We start from the raw sequence: 18,792 nt of genomic DNA, 5'->3' as shown, positions 1-18,792 counted from the left end.
ATACAACAAGGAGAGATTGAGAATTTCCTTTTAGTTCTCAGTTTATTTGATATTGACAAAAGTTAGTCAGTTTTGTCTGTTCTTCTGTAAAACAAAGATTTATTTTTAGAATTAATATTTTGTTTCTAAGTGGAATTGACAATTTAGTAGTCTGTTTCGTTTGTTCTATTTTGAAACTTAAACGCTTTAGCGGCTGCCTTTTGTGTAGTTTGCAATATTTGCCTTTATTTATCTGAAAAAGTCTCATGTTCCTTAAGTACATCTACCCTGTTGAACTTATTATGGGAAATAAATATTTAAATAAAAACAAGCTGCTGATTATTTCACATTTTACTTGTGAGCAACGGCACATTTAAATCTTACAAATATAGTTATTTGGCTTATATCGTGATAGATATCGTTATCGCCTGAAATGAAAAAAACATATCGTGATATGAAAAAATCTTATATCGCCCAGCTCTAGTAGGGCACAGTCCCTCTTGTAGATCAGGTATTCAAGTCAGGGATGTATGTTTAACTTGTCTTATACAGGTGTAATAGCATATCAGAAAGCTTAATTCCTCCCATATGCTAATTATATACAGGGATGAGTGATGGGCATGGAATGGTGATCTTTGCATTGGACTCTTTGCTCCACCGTTTGACCGATATAAGAGGCTTGAACCCACAGGCATTCTTTAGAAGGTTGACACATTTGCTGTCAGACCATTTTACTGGAATCAGACCTTCACCAGACCTGTAATAACAGGCTCCATGGCCCTTCTTCATCAGGTCTTTGTCTGCCATCAGGGGAGCTCCACCGGTGCAGTTTGGTCATAGAGTACCAATGCACCTGACACCGAAGGAGGTGTGCAAGTTCTGGACCAAGCTGAAACTTGTGAAGAGCTGAGGTTCTTTTATGGGTTTGCTTAGTGTTTTTTACAACTTTGGCCCCTTAGAGGTAGCTTCTGTTCCTTGTCACTGAGGGGAGCATTGAAGAATGTAGATCCCCCTTGATACAGCAGCAAGTCATGGATGATGCCAGATGAACTTGCTTGGCAAAACCATTTAAAGCCCCACTCATCTGGTTTGTTGGCAATATACTGGTGGAGATAAGATAAGATAAGATAAGATAAGATAACCTTTATTAGTCCCACACGTGGGAAATTTGTTTTGTCACAGCAGGAAGTGGACAGTGCAAAAGTTATGAGGCAATTAGAATACAATAAGAATAAATACAGTACACAACTGTACAGAATAGAATAAAATAAAATACTATATACAGTAGAATAAAATAAAATAAATATACAATAAGATAAAAATAGAATACAAATATAAATACTATATACAACTGAGTAAAAATACAACGATGACAGAAAGGATTATTGCACTTAGTATTATTGCATATGTATGGATGTGTGTGCTTGATCAGTTAAAGTCTTTATTATGGAGTCTGACAGCAGTGGGGAGGAAAGACCTGCGAAATCTCTCCGTCCCACACCGTGGGTGCCGCAGTCTCCCACTGAAGGAGCTGCTCAGTGCTGTCACAGTCTGCTGCATGGGGTGGGAGATGTTGTCCAACAGGGATGACAGCTTAGCCGCCGTTCTCCTGTCACTCACCACCTCCACTGGGTCCAGAGGGCATCCTAGAACAGAGCTGGCCCTTCGGATCAGCCTGTTCAGTCTCTTCCTGTCCCCAGCAGAGATGCTGCCGCCCCAGCAGACCACACCATAAAAGATAGCAGAAGCCACAACAGAGTCATAGAAGGTCTTCAGGAGTGGGCCCTCCACTCCAAACGACCTGAGTCTCCGCAGCAGGTACAGCCTGCTCTGCCCTTTCCTGTAGAGGGCGTCTGAGTTATGAGTCCAGTCCAGTCTATTGTTCAGATGAACACCAAGGTACCTGTAGCTGTCCACAGCCTCAATGTCCATACCTTGGATGTTCAGTGGTTGCAGTGGAGAATGCTTGTGCCTGCGGAAGTCTACCACCAGTTCCTTGGTTTTACTGGCGTTGATCTGGAGGTAGTTCAGCTGGCACCAGTCCACAAAGTCTTGGGTCAGACCTCTGTACTCCTTGTCGTCCCCATCAGTGATGAGGCCGACTATTGCAGAGTCATCAGAGAACTTCTGCAGGAAGCACTGGGTGGAATTGTGGGAGAAGTCTGCAGTGTAGATGGTGAAGAGGAACGGAGCCAGAACCGTTCCCTGTGGGGCCCCCGTACTGCAGACGACCCTGTCCGACACACAGCCCTGAGTCCTCACATACTGTGGTCGGTCGGTGAGGTAGTCCAGGATCCAGGTAGTGAGGTGATGGTCCACTCCAGAGTTCACCAGCTTGTCCTTTAGAACCGAGGGAAGAATGGTGTTGAAGGCACTGGAGAAATCAAAGAACATGATTCTCACAGTGCTTCCAGCGGTCTCCAGGTGAGCGAGGGAACGATGTAGGAGGTGAATGACGGCATCATCCGCTCCAATGCCAGGCTGGTAGGCAAACTGAAGTGGGTCCAGTGATGAGCTTATTAGGCGCCGAAGCTGAGCCAGGACCAACCGCTCCAGGGTCTTCATCAGGTGGGATGTCAGAGCCACCGGCCTGTAGCTGTTGAGGTCCTTGGGGCGTGAAGTCTTTGGCACTGGTACAACACAGGAGGTTTTCCAGAGCTGCCAGCCCTGTTGGCTTCATATGAAACCATGACCTCAAACACACTGTGGTTGAAGGTGGATGGTATCATGAGTGTCATGCCACAAGACCATGTGATTTTTAGCCATATAATTGTTTAGCGTCCATATAGTACTTATTAATAGAATTAGAATAGAATTCAACTTTATTGTCATTGCACATGCACAGGTACAGGGCAACGAAATGCAGTTTGCATTAGAGCAGGGCGATATGGCCAAAAATATTTATCACGATATATATTTGAAAATTTGCGATAACGATATAACCGACGATACAATTGATGCGAGACAAAATACAACTCCACAACATTACTAGCGCAAAAAGACAACCTTCCATTTATTTTCACTTAAACAAGAAGCTGGTTTTTATGTACATTAAAGCTTTATAAAAATGTAACAGTGCAAATGCAAATTCCTTGCTGAAAGTTTAACCAAAAGGCATTTCCAGTAGAAATGGGCTGACATATCCTGAGCATAACCATGTATAATATCCACTGAAGTTAAAAAGAGGTGCTTTGCAACATTAAACTGCAGTGTGCAGTACGTATTTTTCGGACCATAAGGTGCACGGGATTATAAGGCACATTAAGCGAAACAAAGCAGTCAGATAAATCAAACTTTATTAAACTCATTCTTCTTGCTTCCTCCACTTCTGTACCATTGATTTATTAATGAATGAATTCTGCTCTATTCCCATGTTGTTGCAGTATATTAATGACTAACCTTGTATTGTGGATGGATTATCTCAGTTGTTCTCCTGACTGAAAATTGGTCCGTTTACAGCATCCTGCCATGCGATTGCATTTGTCTCTAACTATCAGGAACTTTAACGTTAACTTTTATAAGTGGAAAAGTGTTAGTGTTTGTCCTCCAGCTTCACTGTTTATGTTATGCTAACATAGCTGTGTCGCTAGCGATCAGGTAGCACATCATTATATACCAGCTAGCCCAACTTCAGTAACCCTACAAACGTCACTGCTGTTTAGTTTCCTGTCTTCATTTATGTTGGACGTGATAGCAGAGCTGTACGTTTGAATTTTTCCAGAAATCTCTCAGTCAGAACATGCAATATCATGCTTAGGTAACTAGCGAAACTAGCGAGCTAACTTCCGCTAGCTTCCTGCTAACTTCTAACTCTGTTAAATGTAATAAATTTTGTTTTCATAGATGCCTGGAAGTTAAACTTCATAGTTACACCTGGTAAAGCAGCAATGCTGATCGTTTTATTAAAGATGAAAGAATTTAGACAGTTTTTAACTCTCAGTGATGCTGCAGTGTTCGTTTGACCTGAAAAGACGGAATTTAGGACCCAGATTACTCCCAGATTTAAGAGCATCTTAGTCCGACAAATACGACAATAATGACGGCCGCTTGCATGTTCTGCAAAAAAATGTGCTTTGTCGTGTATCTGACGGACAAACACCAAACCCGTTCCACATCACTGAAGTTGCACCATTTTTACAAACCAATTCTGGTTCATCTGTTTCACTCAACAATCGGCCATGTGCGTATGAAAACAAAGGCACTGCACATGCGCGTTTTACTCATTCTATCGCGATATTTCATTTTCCTATCGTTGCCTAACATTATACTGGTATTACCGTGAACAGTATAATATGGCCCAGCCCTAGTATCCAATGCCCTGGATAGTTTTTGTTATTAATTGAATTATAATTTGGCCCTTTATTTGATTTTTCTTTACAACTGTATTATCTACTGTACTTGTATTTGCATGACATTTCATACGTTAACCATTAAGTGACATCTCAACCATTTAGTAGAGATCAATATTTTAAAAACTACAGGGTCTATTGAAAAAAAAATATTGATTGTGGTTATTACTCACCCAAGTCAATAAGAAATGCAAAGAGAATTTTTTTTTTCCATTGCTTTTTTCTTGGTGTGGACCTCAAAGGGTTAACATACTCGCAACTATTTTAACTATTAAAAACTACTATTATAATCGAACCCAATTAATTTGTACTGGTTTGTGCGGTTATTTGTAAGCAACAAAACAGAAAATAGTTTTTAAATATTCAGGATTGGAAATCAGAGATTGATTTTAAAAGCCATTTGTAGCATTTGTGCAATCTATTCTTATCTCTTCCTATATTATGTCTTCTTTCTTTTTTCTTTTCTTTTCTAAAAGTGTGCACCAGCTGATGTGACTGAAACAATTGTGTGTGATTGTTTCACAGATGATGGTAATGGTCCAATCCTGGTGAGTCCTGTTCATCCTGTGACTGAGGGAGCTTCTGTTAGTCTGAGCTGCAGTTTGAGAACACAAAAAATACTTTCCAATGTGTTTTTCTATCACAATGACAAACTTATTGAAAATGATCCCCGAGGGGAGCTGAAGATCTCTGCAGTGTCAAAGTCTGATGAAGGTTTCTACAAGTGTCAGTACTCAGGAAGAGAGTCAGCACAGAGCTGGATGTCAGTTAAAGGTGAGCAGGATCAAAACATTTGATGGAGTTTTTTTGTAAACCATTTTGATATTTGAGAACTAGCATGATTATCATTAAGTACAGTCATCATAAAGAATAAAGTGATGTGCTCTCCATAAAGAATGTTGGCTGTTCTGAAGTTTGAAGTCATTTGATTCTACTTTTGCAATTATCTTACCATTTTAAATGTTTTTTCTAATAATTATTATTATTTTATTTCTATTGTTGTTATTATTTCTTTGAATTTGCAGTAGGTGTGTTATGTCCTGAAAGCTCTTCTTTGCCTGTGTGGTTGATTGTTGGATTGGCTTGTGGAATCTCTGTCTTTATTATTGTCCTGCTCTCGTTTTATCACTTTAGAAAAAAAAAGGGTGAGACCTTTTCCTTGATTCAAACTTCAAAATTTAAATGTAAAGATAACTGCGACATTTATAACAGGGAATTTTATTTACATTAACAGCGAAACAATTGTCTTTTTTTACAGATTCAGGCTTCATCAGGTTGGTATTTTTTTTATTGTAGTAAATATATTTATTAACCTGCAATGCATGCGTTCATCAGACTTTTTGCATGTAATTGTTATGTTTTTATTATGCCATACAGTCCAATGACCACCACCAATCATGTAGTCAACCAGAGTGAAATTCACAAACACAACTGTCTTGACCATGGTCAGTTCTTCTTTAAGTTTTCATTTACCCTTAACTCTAATTCTTTGCTTCAGTTTTTGGTCACCTGTTTTCAAAAGAATGTTATTTAAAATATATATTTAAAAATCAAAAGCTGTGAGAATGAAACTTTTTTCAGTTGAACTAAAGTAAAATGACAATAAACCAGATTTTTTTTTATACCTGATTGTATCCTTTATTACTTGATTGAAAGAATCTACAAAGGTTATTGTTGTATATTAATTACACATACTATAACACCATTATGACTATGCTGCCCTCACGACATGTGATCATGTGAAGCTAGACAGCTAGCGAACAAAATAGACTAGATCTTCCACACAAGGCTTGCTTTTCTTGCTTTTCATGAAGATCCTTTAAAACCTTATCCTCTCTCAAGGCTTCTCCTTGCTATTTCTTATTTGTAACTGAAATATACAGAAAGTGAAAATAAATTGCTAGCTAATACACATCTTAATGACAAACTTAAAGATTAGCCTAGCTTAACACGTGCGTTACATTAGCATCGCAGTTCACTCCAGGTAAACACATATAAAGGTTGTTTCTGAACACATTAATACTCACAAAGACGAACGTTTTCCAAGGTACAAGCGTGTAGGGCACTCTTAGCGTGTACATGAACTCGTTCACTCTTTTAATACTGCCGAAGCACTTTTCACAGCATTAACGGAGAAAATACGTCAAAGATAGGTTAATGATCAGAGCGCTCCCTCGCTCCACAAAGATCACTTGTGATAACGATGACTCACTCTGAGCAAATTTCGAACCCAGACATTTTAACTGTTTTTAACATGAATCACTTATAATATTTCTTAACTTTGAACTTATTTATCACCTTGCTTATGTAACTTAATCAGACTATGCACTAACTACTGACTTTTGACCAAAAGGCATAACAATGAATCAGTAACCCATGTGGGAAAAAAACTGGAGATGATTTAATATATAAAGTAGTTACAAATAAAGCTATCTTCTTGTTGTTAGTATTTTTATTTTTGTTTCTCTAATTTAAGGAAACTAATTCCATGTGATATATTTGCATTACAGGTGCAGGTGAAATACACGATGTTACATACTCTGTAATTCAGCTTAAACATGTTGGAAAAAAGAGTGAGTATGTAAAAAAAACATTGAACATGAATATATAATTTTTCATAATTGAGAAAGTTCAAATTATTAAAGTTTTTCATATGATTATCTAAACAGGGAAGCGTCATAAATCACAGGAGCATACTATTTACTCAGAGGTGAAGGTGGGAGTTGAAGGTAAAGTCATAACAGTCTCATTGTTTGCATTGCATGCAGTTTCAGGTCAGCTTAGCAGTTACCAAGCTTGGCTACTTTCATAGGATTAATAAATATTACCAGAGTTGAATCTTGCACACATCGAAGATCATTTGGATATTTTGGATATTATTACATTTGCCTGCTTTATATACAGTATTTTTCAACCAATTTGTGATTTATAGTTGCTTTCCATTTGTTTCTTAGATATATGCATGACAGATAAATAGCTTTTTCCTATGTTTTCACTCTCTATTCATATTCCTAGAATAAAATTTATTGGATTTTTTATTTTGCTGGTTGTTTGCAGGTTGTACATGAACTCATACATACTGTATGATATATATATATATATATATATATATATATATATATATATATATATATATATATATATATATATATATATATATATATATTAGGGGTGCAACGATATACAAAATTCAGTTCGGTTCGATACTTTGGTGTCACGGTTCGATATTTTTTCGATACGAAAAAAAATTGTTCATGCCTTTTTAATTTGTCATTTATTAAAATTATAAATATATATTTTAACTCAAAAGTACAGTTTTTAAATTTAATGTTGCTGAAACAACAAAGTAATAAAAATATATATATATATATCTGATTGAGGAATCACTCATCTTTGGAAAAGAGAGTTTATTACAGAGAAATGGCTCTTTCCAAAATAACAGCTATACTATACGCTTCTTCTGGGCTATATTCTCAGCAGCATATTAAACACATCCGGTCCCCATGAGGAGAATCATGTGCTAACGGCTGTCTAAATGACTCGGGTAAAGTTTGTAGCATGCGTGCTTGTTGTTTTTGTCTGCTTTCACTTGTCTTTGCACTAGCATGCTGTCACCGTAAATGTGCAGTCATATTCGTTGTGTTCCCACTAGTGCTGTCAGCGTTAATCTGAAATGACGTTAATGCCACAACACGGCAAATCTCCGTTAACGAGCTACCGCGGATCGCCCCGTGCGTGGGGCTGGACGGCCAACACGTTAACGAGCTAACTGCGCTATCACACTAGTTCCCACCAATGTAATTGAGCATTGCGTGGCACATCCGACATACTGTTTTACTTTAGTCCATGACGCGCTTACCTTCAGGGTCATACGACGTTGCACCCCTAATAAATAAATATATATATATATATATATATATATATATATATATATATATATATATACATACATATACATATATATATATATATATATATATATATATATATATATATATATATATATATATATTTATTAGGGGTGCATATATATATATAAAACACCCAGCACGCCCCTGCGGGCGGTTTATCCTTCAAGCTCGGGTCCTCTACCAGAGGCCTGGGAGCTTGAGGGTCCTGCGCAGTATCTTAGCTGTTCCCAGGACTGCGCTCTTCTGGACAGAGATCTCCGATGTTATTCCCGGGATCTGCTGGAGCCACTCGCCTAGCTTGGGAGTCACCGCACCTAGTGCTCCGATTACCACGGGGACCACCATTACCTTCACCCTCCACATCCTCTCGAGCTCTTCTCTGAGCCCTTGGTATTTCTCCAGCTTCTCGTGTTCCTTCTTCCTGATATTGCTGTCATTCGGAACCGCTACATCGATCACTACGGCCGTCTTCTTCTTTTTTTTCTACCACCACTATGTCCGGTTGGTTAGCCACCACCATTTTGTCCGTCTGTATCTGGAAGTCCCACAGGATCTTAGCTCGGTCATTCTCCACCACCCTTGGGGGCATCTCCCATTTTGACCTCGGGACTTCCAGGTTATACTCGGCACAGATGTTCCTGTACACTATGCCGGCCACTTGGTTATGGCGTTCCATGTATGCCTTGCCTGCTAGCATCTTGCACCCTGCTGTTATGTGCTGGATTGTCTCTGGGGCATCTTTACACAGCCTGCACCTGGGGTCTTGCCTGGTGTGATAGACCCCAGCCTCTATGGATCTTGTACTCAGAGCTTGTTCTTGTGCTGCCATGATTAGTGCCTCTGTGCTGTCTTTCAGTCCAGCTTTGTCCAGCCACTGGTAGGATTTCTGGATATCAGCCACCTCCTCTATCTGCCGGTGGTACATACCGTGCAGGGGCCTGTCCTTCCATGATGGTTCCTCGTTTCCCTCCTCTTTCTTGGGTTTCTGCTGCCTGAGGTATTCACTGAGCACTCGGTCAGTTGGGGCCATCTTCCCAATGTATTCTTGGATGTTCGTTGTCTCATCCTGGACTGTGGTGCTGACACTCAGCACCCAGCCCCCTTCCTTCCGCTTAGCGTACAGCCTCAGGGTGCTGGACTTGGGGTGAAACCCTCCATGCATGGTAAGGAGCTTTCTTGTCTTTATGTCAGTGGCTTCTATCTCCTCCTTTGGCCAGCCTATTACCCCAGCAGGGTACCTGATCACGGGCAGGGCGTACGTGTTGATGGCCCGGATCTTGTTCTTACCATTCAGCTGACTCCTCAGGACTTGCCTGACCCTCTGCAGGTAGTTGGTGGTTGCAGCCTTTCTAGCGGCCTCTTCATGGTTCCCATTTGCCTGCGGGATCCCCAGGTATTTGTAACTGTCCTCTATGTCTGCAATGTTGCCTTCTGGTAGTTCAATCCCCTCAGTATATATATATATATATATATATATATATATATATATATGAGAAAAAAAGAGGACGTTTTTATGTGGTTGATTATTTTTTGTTGTAAAAGGCTTCTTGGCAATTAAGTCTGTTAAATGGTCCCTTAAATGGTACCACATTTGTAAGGAAATTGCATTTGAGCAATAAAGCTGAGTATGCTGGTTGTGCCCATGAAAAACTACTACAGGGGCCGGCAGTCCGGTGACTGAGTGGGGCCTGATTAGTAGCGCCTGTGAGGATAGACTGCTACAGCTGTCAGTTGGTATCTGCACCAAGCATGTCACATTTGACTGATATTGCCCATGCAATAGGTCAACTTCAAGCTGGAGTTCCACAAAATGTTCCAGTGTTATTCAGATTTGGCCCTGGTACCATCTCCAAATTGAAGAGGAAGATCCTTGTAATGGAGGATGTCTTCCCAAAAAGATCACACCACAAGAAGACCGTTTCCTCACCCTGTCAGCACTCAGGAAACATCTTCTACAGATTTGCAGTTAAGGTTTGCAAAATGATATAACTGATAGCTCATTGTACCCAAAATAAATTTCACAGACCAAATCTCCAGTCTCATGGAGCTGCCAGGAGGCCCTGCCATAATTGTTCTTCACAATCAGGCCCACTTATACTGGTGTCAGCAACTTGTGCACTAGAACCTGAACATATGGAGGAAAGTTGTGTTCAGCAATGAGTCAAGATTCTACTTATGGATTATAGAGTGTTGAGAAGACACTAAGAGCACTATGCTATATGCTGGACTGACAGGGTAGAGCTAGTATGACGGTTTGGGAGCAACCTCTCCCTCAATGGAAAAACAAGTCTTTTCATCATTGGCGGTCATTTCAATGAAGAGAGATATCAAGATTAGAATGTGCAACTAGTACCTATCCTTTGCTCTTCGATGCATTCATCGGAGTATGAATGTGTGAATGAATGTAGGAAGCACTGAGTTTAGAGAAAGTGCTTGTGAGAATGGGTGTGATTGGGTGATGTGGCATGTTGTAAAGAGTGCTTACTCCTGGAGAGTAGAAAAGCGCTATATAAGAGTCAGTCCATTTACCATTACACTGGCAGAGAACATTTGGCATGGATTTTTTTCATGGACGCAGGCCACATACTCAACTAAATGGTAAATGGACTGGTTCTTATGTAGCACTTTTCTACTCTCACTGAGCACTCAAAGCACTTTATACAACTCGTGCATTCTAAGCTGCATTCTAACCCAATCATACAAGCGCGTTATCTAAGGTTTTTAGTGTTTCTATCAAACATTCACTCGCATTCACACTCCGATGGATGCATCGGAGGGCAAAATGGGGTTAATATCTTGCCCAAGGATATTTGGCATGTAGACTAAAGGAGCCTGGGATCAAACCACCAACCTTCCGGTGAGTAGGTGACCCGCTCCACCACCTGAGCTACCGCCACCCCAGCTCTGCTGCTGCTCAACTCACAAATACATTTTCCTTACAAATGTGACACCATTAAAGGAGAAATAAACAGGATTCACAATGGTATAATATTTATTGCTGAGAATTATTTTTACAACAAAGAAATCTTTTGTTACATTGTTTTATCTTATATATAAAATCAATAAGCATGCATTAGCTGCGGTGTCAGTGACAAAAAGCTGATTTTCTTTTCAGTGTCTTAAAAATAGTTTTAGTCCACCTCTGAATCTGTTTATTAATTCAACAGCTCTGTATCACATTTTGGATGAAAAAAATCTGACTTTTTTTTTTTTTTTTAATATGAGTCTGATTTATGTTGAGGTCACACACCACCCAAAAAAGTAAAGAAAGGAAATAACTGGCAACATCTGTCATCAGTCCCACTGAATATTTTTCAATATGCTTATCTTTTCTTGAAAATATAAATCTTTTTATGCATTTTTATGTCTGTAGTCACAGTTTACATCAAGATTTGTAAATCAGTTGATGCTATCATACTCCTTCTTTCTTTTCCTTAGTAGAGATATCAATTGTCTTCCTTTCAAGTACATTATAATTGGTAATCATAACACTGCAGATCAGTGCTTTAAATGATCTTCTCTCCATTCACAGAAAAATCAAGTCCTGCAGCATCTAATGAGGAACTTTACTCCGAAGTCAGATTAGAAAGCAGTCTCGGTAATAAATATATAAGTCTATATAAAAATCTATAAGTTATAGAAGTGCATTCACATTTAATCACATACATATAAACATACATACATGTATATATACACATACACATATAGCTGTGGTCAAAAGTTTACATACACTCATCAAGGGCATGAGTATCATGGTAGTTCTCAGCTTTTATTAATTTCTTTTGACACAGTTAAGTGAAGTCAACATATTTTCAATTGGGCTAATGTCAGAACTTTGAGCTTCGGGAATGAACTTTCCAATGGGACAGTCCTAAACAACTGTATGTAAGTACAAGTTATTCAAATTTCTCACCACCTTGCCAAGGTCTGGAAGTGGTTAGAATAATGAAAGGAGGACTACCTCTAAATTCTTAAACTTCACCCTTACTCAGTAGCTAGAGGGTTTAAACTTGGGCACAACTGAGTGTTTCAACAGGACAATGATAACAACCACAGATCAAAGTTATTTTTTTAATCGATAAAGCAGGCTAAAAGTAAACCTTTGGAATGGCTTTCCCAAAAGCTTGATCTCAAAAATTAATCCAGAAGCTTGCTTATTGTGACCCAAAGCACTTGATCAAGGTGCAACTTGCTGAAGGACCTCTTACCAAATTATTTGTAAGAGTGTATGTATACTTTTGACCCCATATGTACACATTTGTGTAAACTGGGGAAAATCCCAAACAAAACATGTACACCCAATTCTCTTTATTTAAAGGCCCAAAAGAAAAAAGAAAAAAAAAAAGATTAAATCATCATGTGCTGAGTCTGGGGCGAGGGGGATTACTCACCCATCACTGGAGGCGGAGTCAGTAGTTAAACAGGTCCTTGGTAGCAGGAGATGGATGAGATTCACCTTGAGTTCCTTGAGGATCTGGATGTTGTAGGGCTGTCTTCGTTGACATTCCTTTGCAACATTGCATGGACATCAGGGGCATTGCCTCTGAACTGGGACACTCACTGTTGGTGGTTCCCCTTTCTAAGAAAGGGGGCCAGAGGGTGTGCTCCAACTACAAGGGAATCAAAATTCTTAGTAAGCCAGTGAGCCACTGATAGAAATATATTCTCAAATCTCCTTTCTTATTATAGAAGACATTCCAACATATGCCGAGATCAACCGTCACAATAAAGCAAAAGCTAAGGAAAACCAGGGTAAGTAAAGCCTGCTATAATCTCCAGTGTTGAACTTGATAATTATTATAAAAATAATAATTTCTGATTAAAAATTAAGTCTTTTTTCTTATTTGTGTATGCATTTTAGTTTATATTAATAATTTACTGTCATAATTAATGATTGTGAACTCTAAAATTGTGAATCTATTTTACTTTTTTGTTTGTATGTACTCACAGTTTAAATCACTAACAAAAGCTGTGATATTGATGTTTGCTTGCCTTTGTCAATTGCCTGATCCTTTTTGTGTTGTGGATGTGTGTTGTTGTTTTGTTTAGGGTTTTTTTTTCCTTTCAATTTTTGGCCAACTGTATGCATCAGTTCCTTCTGAGTCTCAAAGAGATTTGTTTGGTAGTTTCTCTTCTATCTGTACCTTACACAAAGAGTTGGTGCACCCATAGATTGTCTTATAGTCCATCTTCTGCATTATCTAGTGTCTGTACTGTCCTGTTCTAGGAAGCAGGGTTAGCTAACAGCTCTGAGTTGTAATAAGTGAAACTGGGGTTTTCTGTTCCAGAAAGAGTGTTAACTTCAACTCTTAGTCGGTTTCTGGGGTGACAGTCTCTGTAAACCTAACCTGCTCACTGGCAGGTTTTCTTCTATAAACTCTGAGTTTCTCTGACTCCTCCCCTTCTTCTAGACTTGAACCAGCTGACTGACACATTCATTTCCTCATTCATAAAGATGCATTGACAAGTGAATTACCGTATTTACCGGACTACAAAGCGCACCCGAATATTAGCCGCACAAGCTAAAATCAGGGGAAAATCCTGTTTTGTACATACATTAGCCGCACCTGACTAAAAGCCGCAGGTGTTTCAATGTTGACTTATCATATGTAAGAGAATATGCACAAAGCGAATTGTCAGGAAAGAGATGGCTGTTTGGAGACACATCACTTTTATTAATATTTTGAAAAACAAGTTATGGGTACATATTTGCATAACTTTTTAGGTATATGTACAAGTAGCGGTAATTACAAGTATGAAACATGTACTGTGCTTCATAAATGAGTAACAAATGTAGTACATAACAATAACCTATAGCACACCAGAAAAATAGATTCGGCCTACCTTTTAGGCTCAGGTGCAGTGACACGGCTTTAACAAGAAGAAAAGTCAGTCATTCACCACCATCTTTCTCTTCTTCCTGCACACTAAAACCACCAAAGTCCTCTTCTCCAGTGTCGGAAACGAACAGGCTCAGGATGGCTTCGTCATCCACTCTCCGCTTCTCTCCTTCGTTGTCACTTTCAAAACCAAACAAATCCTCGTTGTTAGTGTCAGAGTCGAACACCCTCAGAAGGGCCGTGGCGGTGTCCTCCTCTCCATCATGCAGCAGTCCAGCCCTTCGAAATCCGTTGGTGATCGTGGATGTTTTCACACTTTTCCACGCTGTCAGAATCCACTGGTGGAGTTGGGCATAACTTGCTTTTCGCAAGTTTATCGCCGCTCATCATCCACGCCTCCCGCTGAACGCGTAGCGCTACTTTGAAGTTTGTTTTTTTGCGCTACTTCGTACGGCACTACGTTGCCTGGCGGACAGACATGTGACCAACATACCACTCTTGAACCCCGATCAGGCAACGTAGTGCCGTACAACAGCGGAACAAACAAAACAAATCGTCTTACGATACCACAAAAATCATGGACAATCCATAGAAAAGCCGCACCTGACTAAAAGCCGCAGGGTTCAAAGCTTGTGCAAAAAGTAGCGGCTTATAGCCCGACAATTACGGTAATTTGCAGAAGTTTATGTTTTAACAAGAACTGAAATCCTAGACTTGAATTAGTTTGCTATTTTGTGTACTTAACATGACTGCTTCCACATTCATTCAGTTAGTACCAAGTATAGGTGCATTTTTTGAATTTTTGTGTTCCAGGTGCTGTATGTTCATTTTTCTTACCGGTGTGGCAGTTGGTGATACATTGTGCAATTCTATTTGTACTCGTTCCTTTTATTAGGTCCCCCTCCCCTGCCCGGCTGTCCTGTCTTAGACATTGTCATATTGTGTACCATATACAATGTAATAATTGAAATAACATGGATAAAAGTGACAAAATAAACAGATAAACCCTGAAAAGGAAGCGCCCATAGCAAATTTATAGAGCTGATCTTGAAAAACCAAAATGTGTTTGGAACAACAGTTTATCACATTTAGTTAGGAACTGGACCCAAATGCAGGACTTTCCTGGTTGTGGCAGTGAATTTATTTACAGTGTTAGAACAAACAGTGCGATTTCTTCCGTGGCAAAATTCCCGACTCTTGTGCAGTGCTCTCCTCCCGATCCGTAGTGCAAGATTAATCCAAAATGACTTATTTACAGCAGTGCTCACTCCCTGCACTGAGCCACTTAGGACAGGTCAGCTGTTGAGGACATGACATTGATTGCAAAAGCTGCCAGACAGGATAGGATTAAGAAAAAAAAAAATACTGTTGTCTTCTTTTCTGTTTTTAAAGATTGACATTCATATTGTGAATATCAATCTCTTGTCATATCTTATTTCTTGGTCCTCGGTATTAAAATGAATGGTCTGCTATTTTTTTTACCCATTGGCATGTTGAATTGCAGTATTGGGGATCCACTGATGATTGCTTTTTTCTCTGCTCATGCATCGGGTGAACATATTCAGATTTGACTGAACTAACTCTGATCAGCTGTTCTGGAACAGAAGACACAGAGTTGCCAATTTCAGAGTTAATCAACTTATTGTTTGTTTTTAAAGTCAGAGTTTGATGAATATGCTTCCTGGAATGGTGCCACACAGGGGGGTTAAAACAAACAAACAAACAAACAAACAAACACACAGTTTTGTGTAATAATAATAATAGTAAAGAATATTATGAAATTCATACGATTTATGTCAACTTCTAAGGCTGTCCACAAGTTCAGCAGCTGTATATCATTGTTTTCTGCGGCATAAATGCATCCTGAGATCTCATTTCTTTTTTAGAAGACAGTCCAACGTATGCCCAGGTCAACCGTCACAATAAAAGAGCATCCAAGAACAACCAGCGTAAGTAAAGCCTGCCATCCTCTCCAGTGATGATCTTAAAATTTAACTGGAATAAATAACATGAAAATCTGCTTTACTTATTTTTTTACTTGAATACATTTTAGTTTGTATCACTAATATGTCATACTCTGTATTTGTCTCAGATACAATTGAGAACTAACTTAATTGACCTGTGAGTTAAAGACTTACTTTTTATTATGAGTTTACAGCTAAGCCTTTTAAATAATATTCTCTCCAGTCACAGTAAACTCGAGTCATGCATCAGCTGATGAAGCAGTTTATTCTGAAGTTAAATTAGGAAGTGCCCTCTGTAATTAAGCTAACATGACTGTTATATTTAGTGATTTATTTGTACTCTTTAGCTTATAATATTGTTACTAAATGATAATCCCTATGTCCTTTTTGTGGCTGTTTTACAGGTCATTGAACCGAATTGTAGCAGTAAAACCAACCTCAAGCTTCTTATACAGAAATGTCTGTAGCTTGTTCAGTATTTTGTACAGTTTTTTTAGTGATAGTCATCATCATTATAATATACAGTATACAATATATATAATATATGGTACAGACAAGGTGTTTTCATTTAGTGTTCATATTATCTGTATTCATTTAATAATAAAACATGATTTAAAGTTAGCTTTTGCAGTGTAACATAAGATAGGTTCCTCTATGGGTACAAAGAAATACTATAAATGCATGTATTGAAAGTTTTTGAACATTACCTAAAAGAGGACTGATATAATACCGTATGGATTTAAATGTGTGAATAAATGCATTTCTTCATGGAAATTGTATGCAGTTATAGTTTGGGTTTTTATCTTTTTTTATTTTGGCCTGAGCAGTGTTTTTGTTCTATCATGATATAGCTCTACAATATAATTGTAAAAATGTAAAGGATTTATCTTTTGTAACTTTCAACTAAATGACCATGTATACAATATGAATAGCAAATCACAGAGACAGCTTAAAGTTAATAGACATTTAGTACTGGGGTTCTATTATTTTGAAAAACGAGTGTTTAGAAAATCCAATCAGAGTAAATTCTCCGCTATAAAAATTTTCCTCTACATTGGACCTAATAATTTGCTCATGCACCATTTTTCTTCCGATCTTCACTGAAAATGGGAAAATACTATTTTCAGACAAAGACTCAAAATCTCAAAATTTTGGCAATCTGGGTTGGTCAAAAATCAACCAAGCAACTTTTTTTTTTTTTCTTCGCAATTTTGAGACCAACTGAACAGCTTTATCCTTTCATCTCTGCATATAATGTTGGAACACCTGGGCTTGAGGTACCCCTGTTCTGAGTGAGCTTGGTTATAAAAGTGCCCTCCTTTCTGCAGTCACACCTCTCCATTGCTCTCTGTCTGGATTTTTGTTTAAAGCCTTCTGACTTGGACAAGCCAGGATATAGCATGATTTCTTGAGTCATTTTTTGTTGCTTTCTACATGCTTTGCTATGCATCCTGCATTAACGATGGGCAACAACATTTTGGTATTGATCCAATGTTGTGTGCACTTTATGTAGTCCTGTATTGATTTACTGTTTTATGTAGCACCAAGGTCTTGGAGGAATGCTGTCTCGTTTCACTGTGTACTGAACCACTGTATATGGTTGACATGACAATAAAGCCACTTGACTTGAGTTTATATGTCTGTAATTGTTAGATGTATTTTTTTAGGCTGTAAGCTGTAATCATCAAAATTGTAAAAAATGTAAACAATGAAATATTTAACTTTACACGCAATTCAATTCAGTTTTATTTTTAAAGCATCAAAATCACAAAAATAATAATACAGGAACAAAAAAAAGTCAGACCACCCCCTCCAGAAAAACTTCTTTTTAATAGGAAGAAATCTCCGAAATACAAACCTAAAACATAAATAAATTACTCACTCTACTCGACTATACAGCTCTTTGTCCCATATTTCCTACGTGAATCTTATAACACAAAGCACAGTACAATGATGGACTGTGTTTACAGCAGATAGGCACTAGAGGGTGATATTATGTCATTTATAATTTATTGAATCTATGTTAACCTTTGGCAGAAATGGTTCCAAGACCTATCAGTCAGTGTTTGACTGCAACCCGTCTGCTAAACCCTGCAGTATCACAGTAACAGCTTAGTACAAATTGCATCTTTTGTAATCCTAAATAGGGACTAAAAATAGCAGTCAAAACTACTGTTTCATACATATTCCTACATATATTATGTAGAAATGTATTTCATAAATACGGTATATTATTCATTTTGCTCTAACATGTTTTCTCTACACAGACAATGTTCTGAAAATGTCATTAGTTTAATTGCAGAAAACATTAGTTTAACCCTTTAAAGTTATTCTCATGACTTATTCTAATAACAGCCACAATAATTATCAAGCCAAAAATGACACATGAAATAAAATGTAAACCCTCATGCAGCTGTCAAGTCACTATTCATGAGTTACTATTTATCATTATTGTGTTGACAGGGGACATGTTCAAAACTGAAGTATTTGTGGTTCCTCATAACGAAGTGGGAATTTCAATATAACTGCAGTTGTGAGAGCTTTATTTAAAACAGGAAAGGGAGGAGAGATGGTGTGGTCTGAGAAAAGGACTCCGCAGAAAGCAAGTGTGCTCACGCTGATAAGAGATATAGCTTCCTTTCACCCACACTTCTCTTTTTATCTTGTTCATATGCATCAGAGCATCAAAGTGGAAACATTTCTCACAAGTACAGAGACATTTTCACCATTTTCAGTATTAAATATCAGG

The 18,792-nt window shown here is 38.3% G+C and overlaps 1 protein-coding gene across 1 annotated transcript in view; it reads left to right on the top strand.

The window, feature by feature from the left end:
* LOC146636215 (Fc receptor-like protein 5) overlaps positions 1-16,481 on the top strand; it is a 54,901-nt gene extending 38,420 nt beyond the window's left edge. Inside the window, exons 15-24 of the mRNA XM_085349476.1 lie at positions 4,854-5,102; positions 5,354-5,473; positions 5,587-5,602; positions 5,706-5,773; positions 6,839-6,901; positions 6,998-7,057; positions 11,772-11,837; positions 12,929-12,991; positions 15,966-16,028; positions 16,448-16,481. Of these exons, the coding sequence (XP_085205602.1) occupies positions 4,854-5,102; positions 5,354-5,473; positions 5,587-5,602; positions 5,706-5,773; positions 6,839-6,901; positions 6,998-7,057; positions 11,772-11,837; positions 12,929-12,991; positions 15,966-16,028; positions 16,448-16,455 (776 nt within the window). The 3' untranslated portion in view covers positions 16,456-16,481. The remainder of the gene's footprint in view (positions 1-4,853; positions 5,103-5,353; positions 5,474-5,586; positions 5,603-5,705; positions 5,774-6,838; positions 6,902-6,997; positions 7,058-11,771; positions 11,838-12,928; positions 12,992-15,965; positions 16,029-16,447) is intronic.
* The last annotated feature ends 2,311 nt before the right edge of the window (positions 16,482-18,792 follow it).

Source organism: Diplotaxodon limnothrissa, linkage group LG3, assembly GCF_057381915.1.
Source record: "Diplotaxodon limnothrissa isolate DT_005_m linkage group LG3, D_limnothrissa_male_GT1.1, whole genome shotgun sequence".
Lineage (NCBI taxonomy): Eukaryota > Metazoa > Chordata > Actinopteri > Cichliformes > Cichlidae > Diplotaxodon > Diplotaxodon limnothrissa.
The sequence above is the reverse complement of the archived record's forward strand: the minus strand, read 5'-3'. Positions and strand labels throughout refer to the sequence as shown.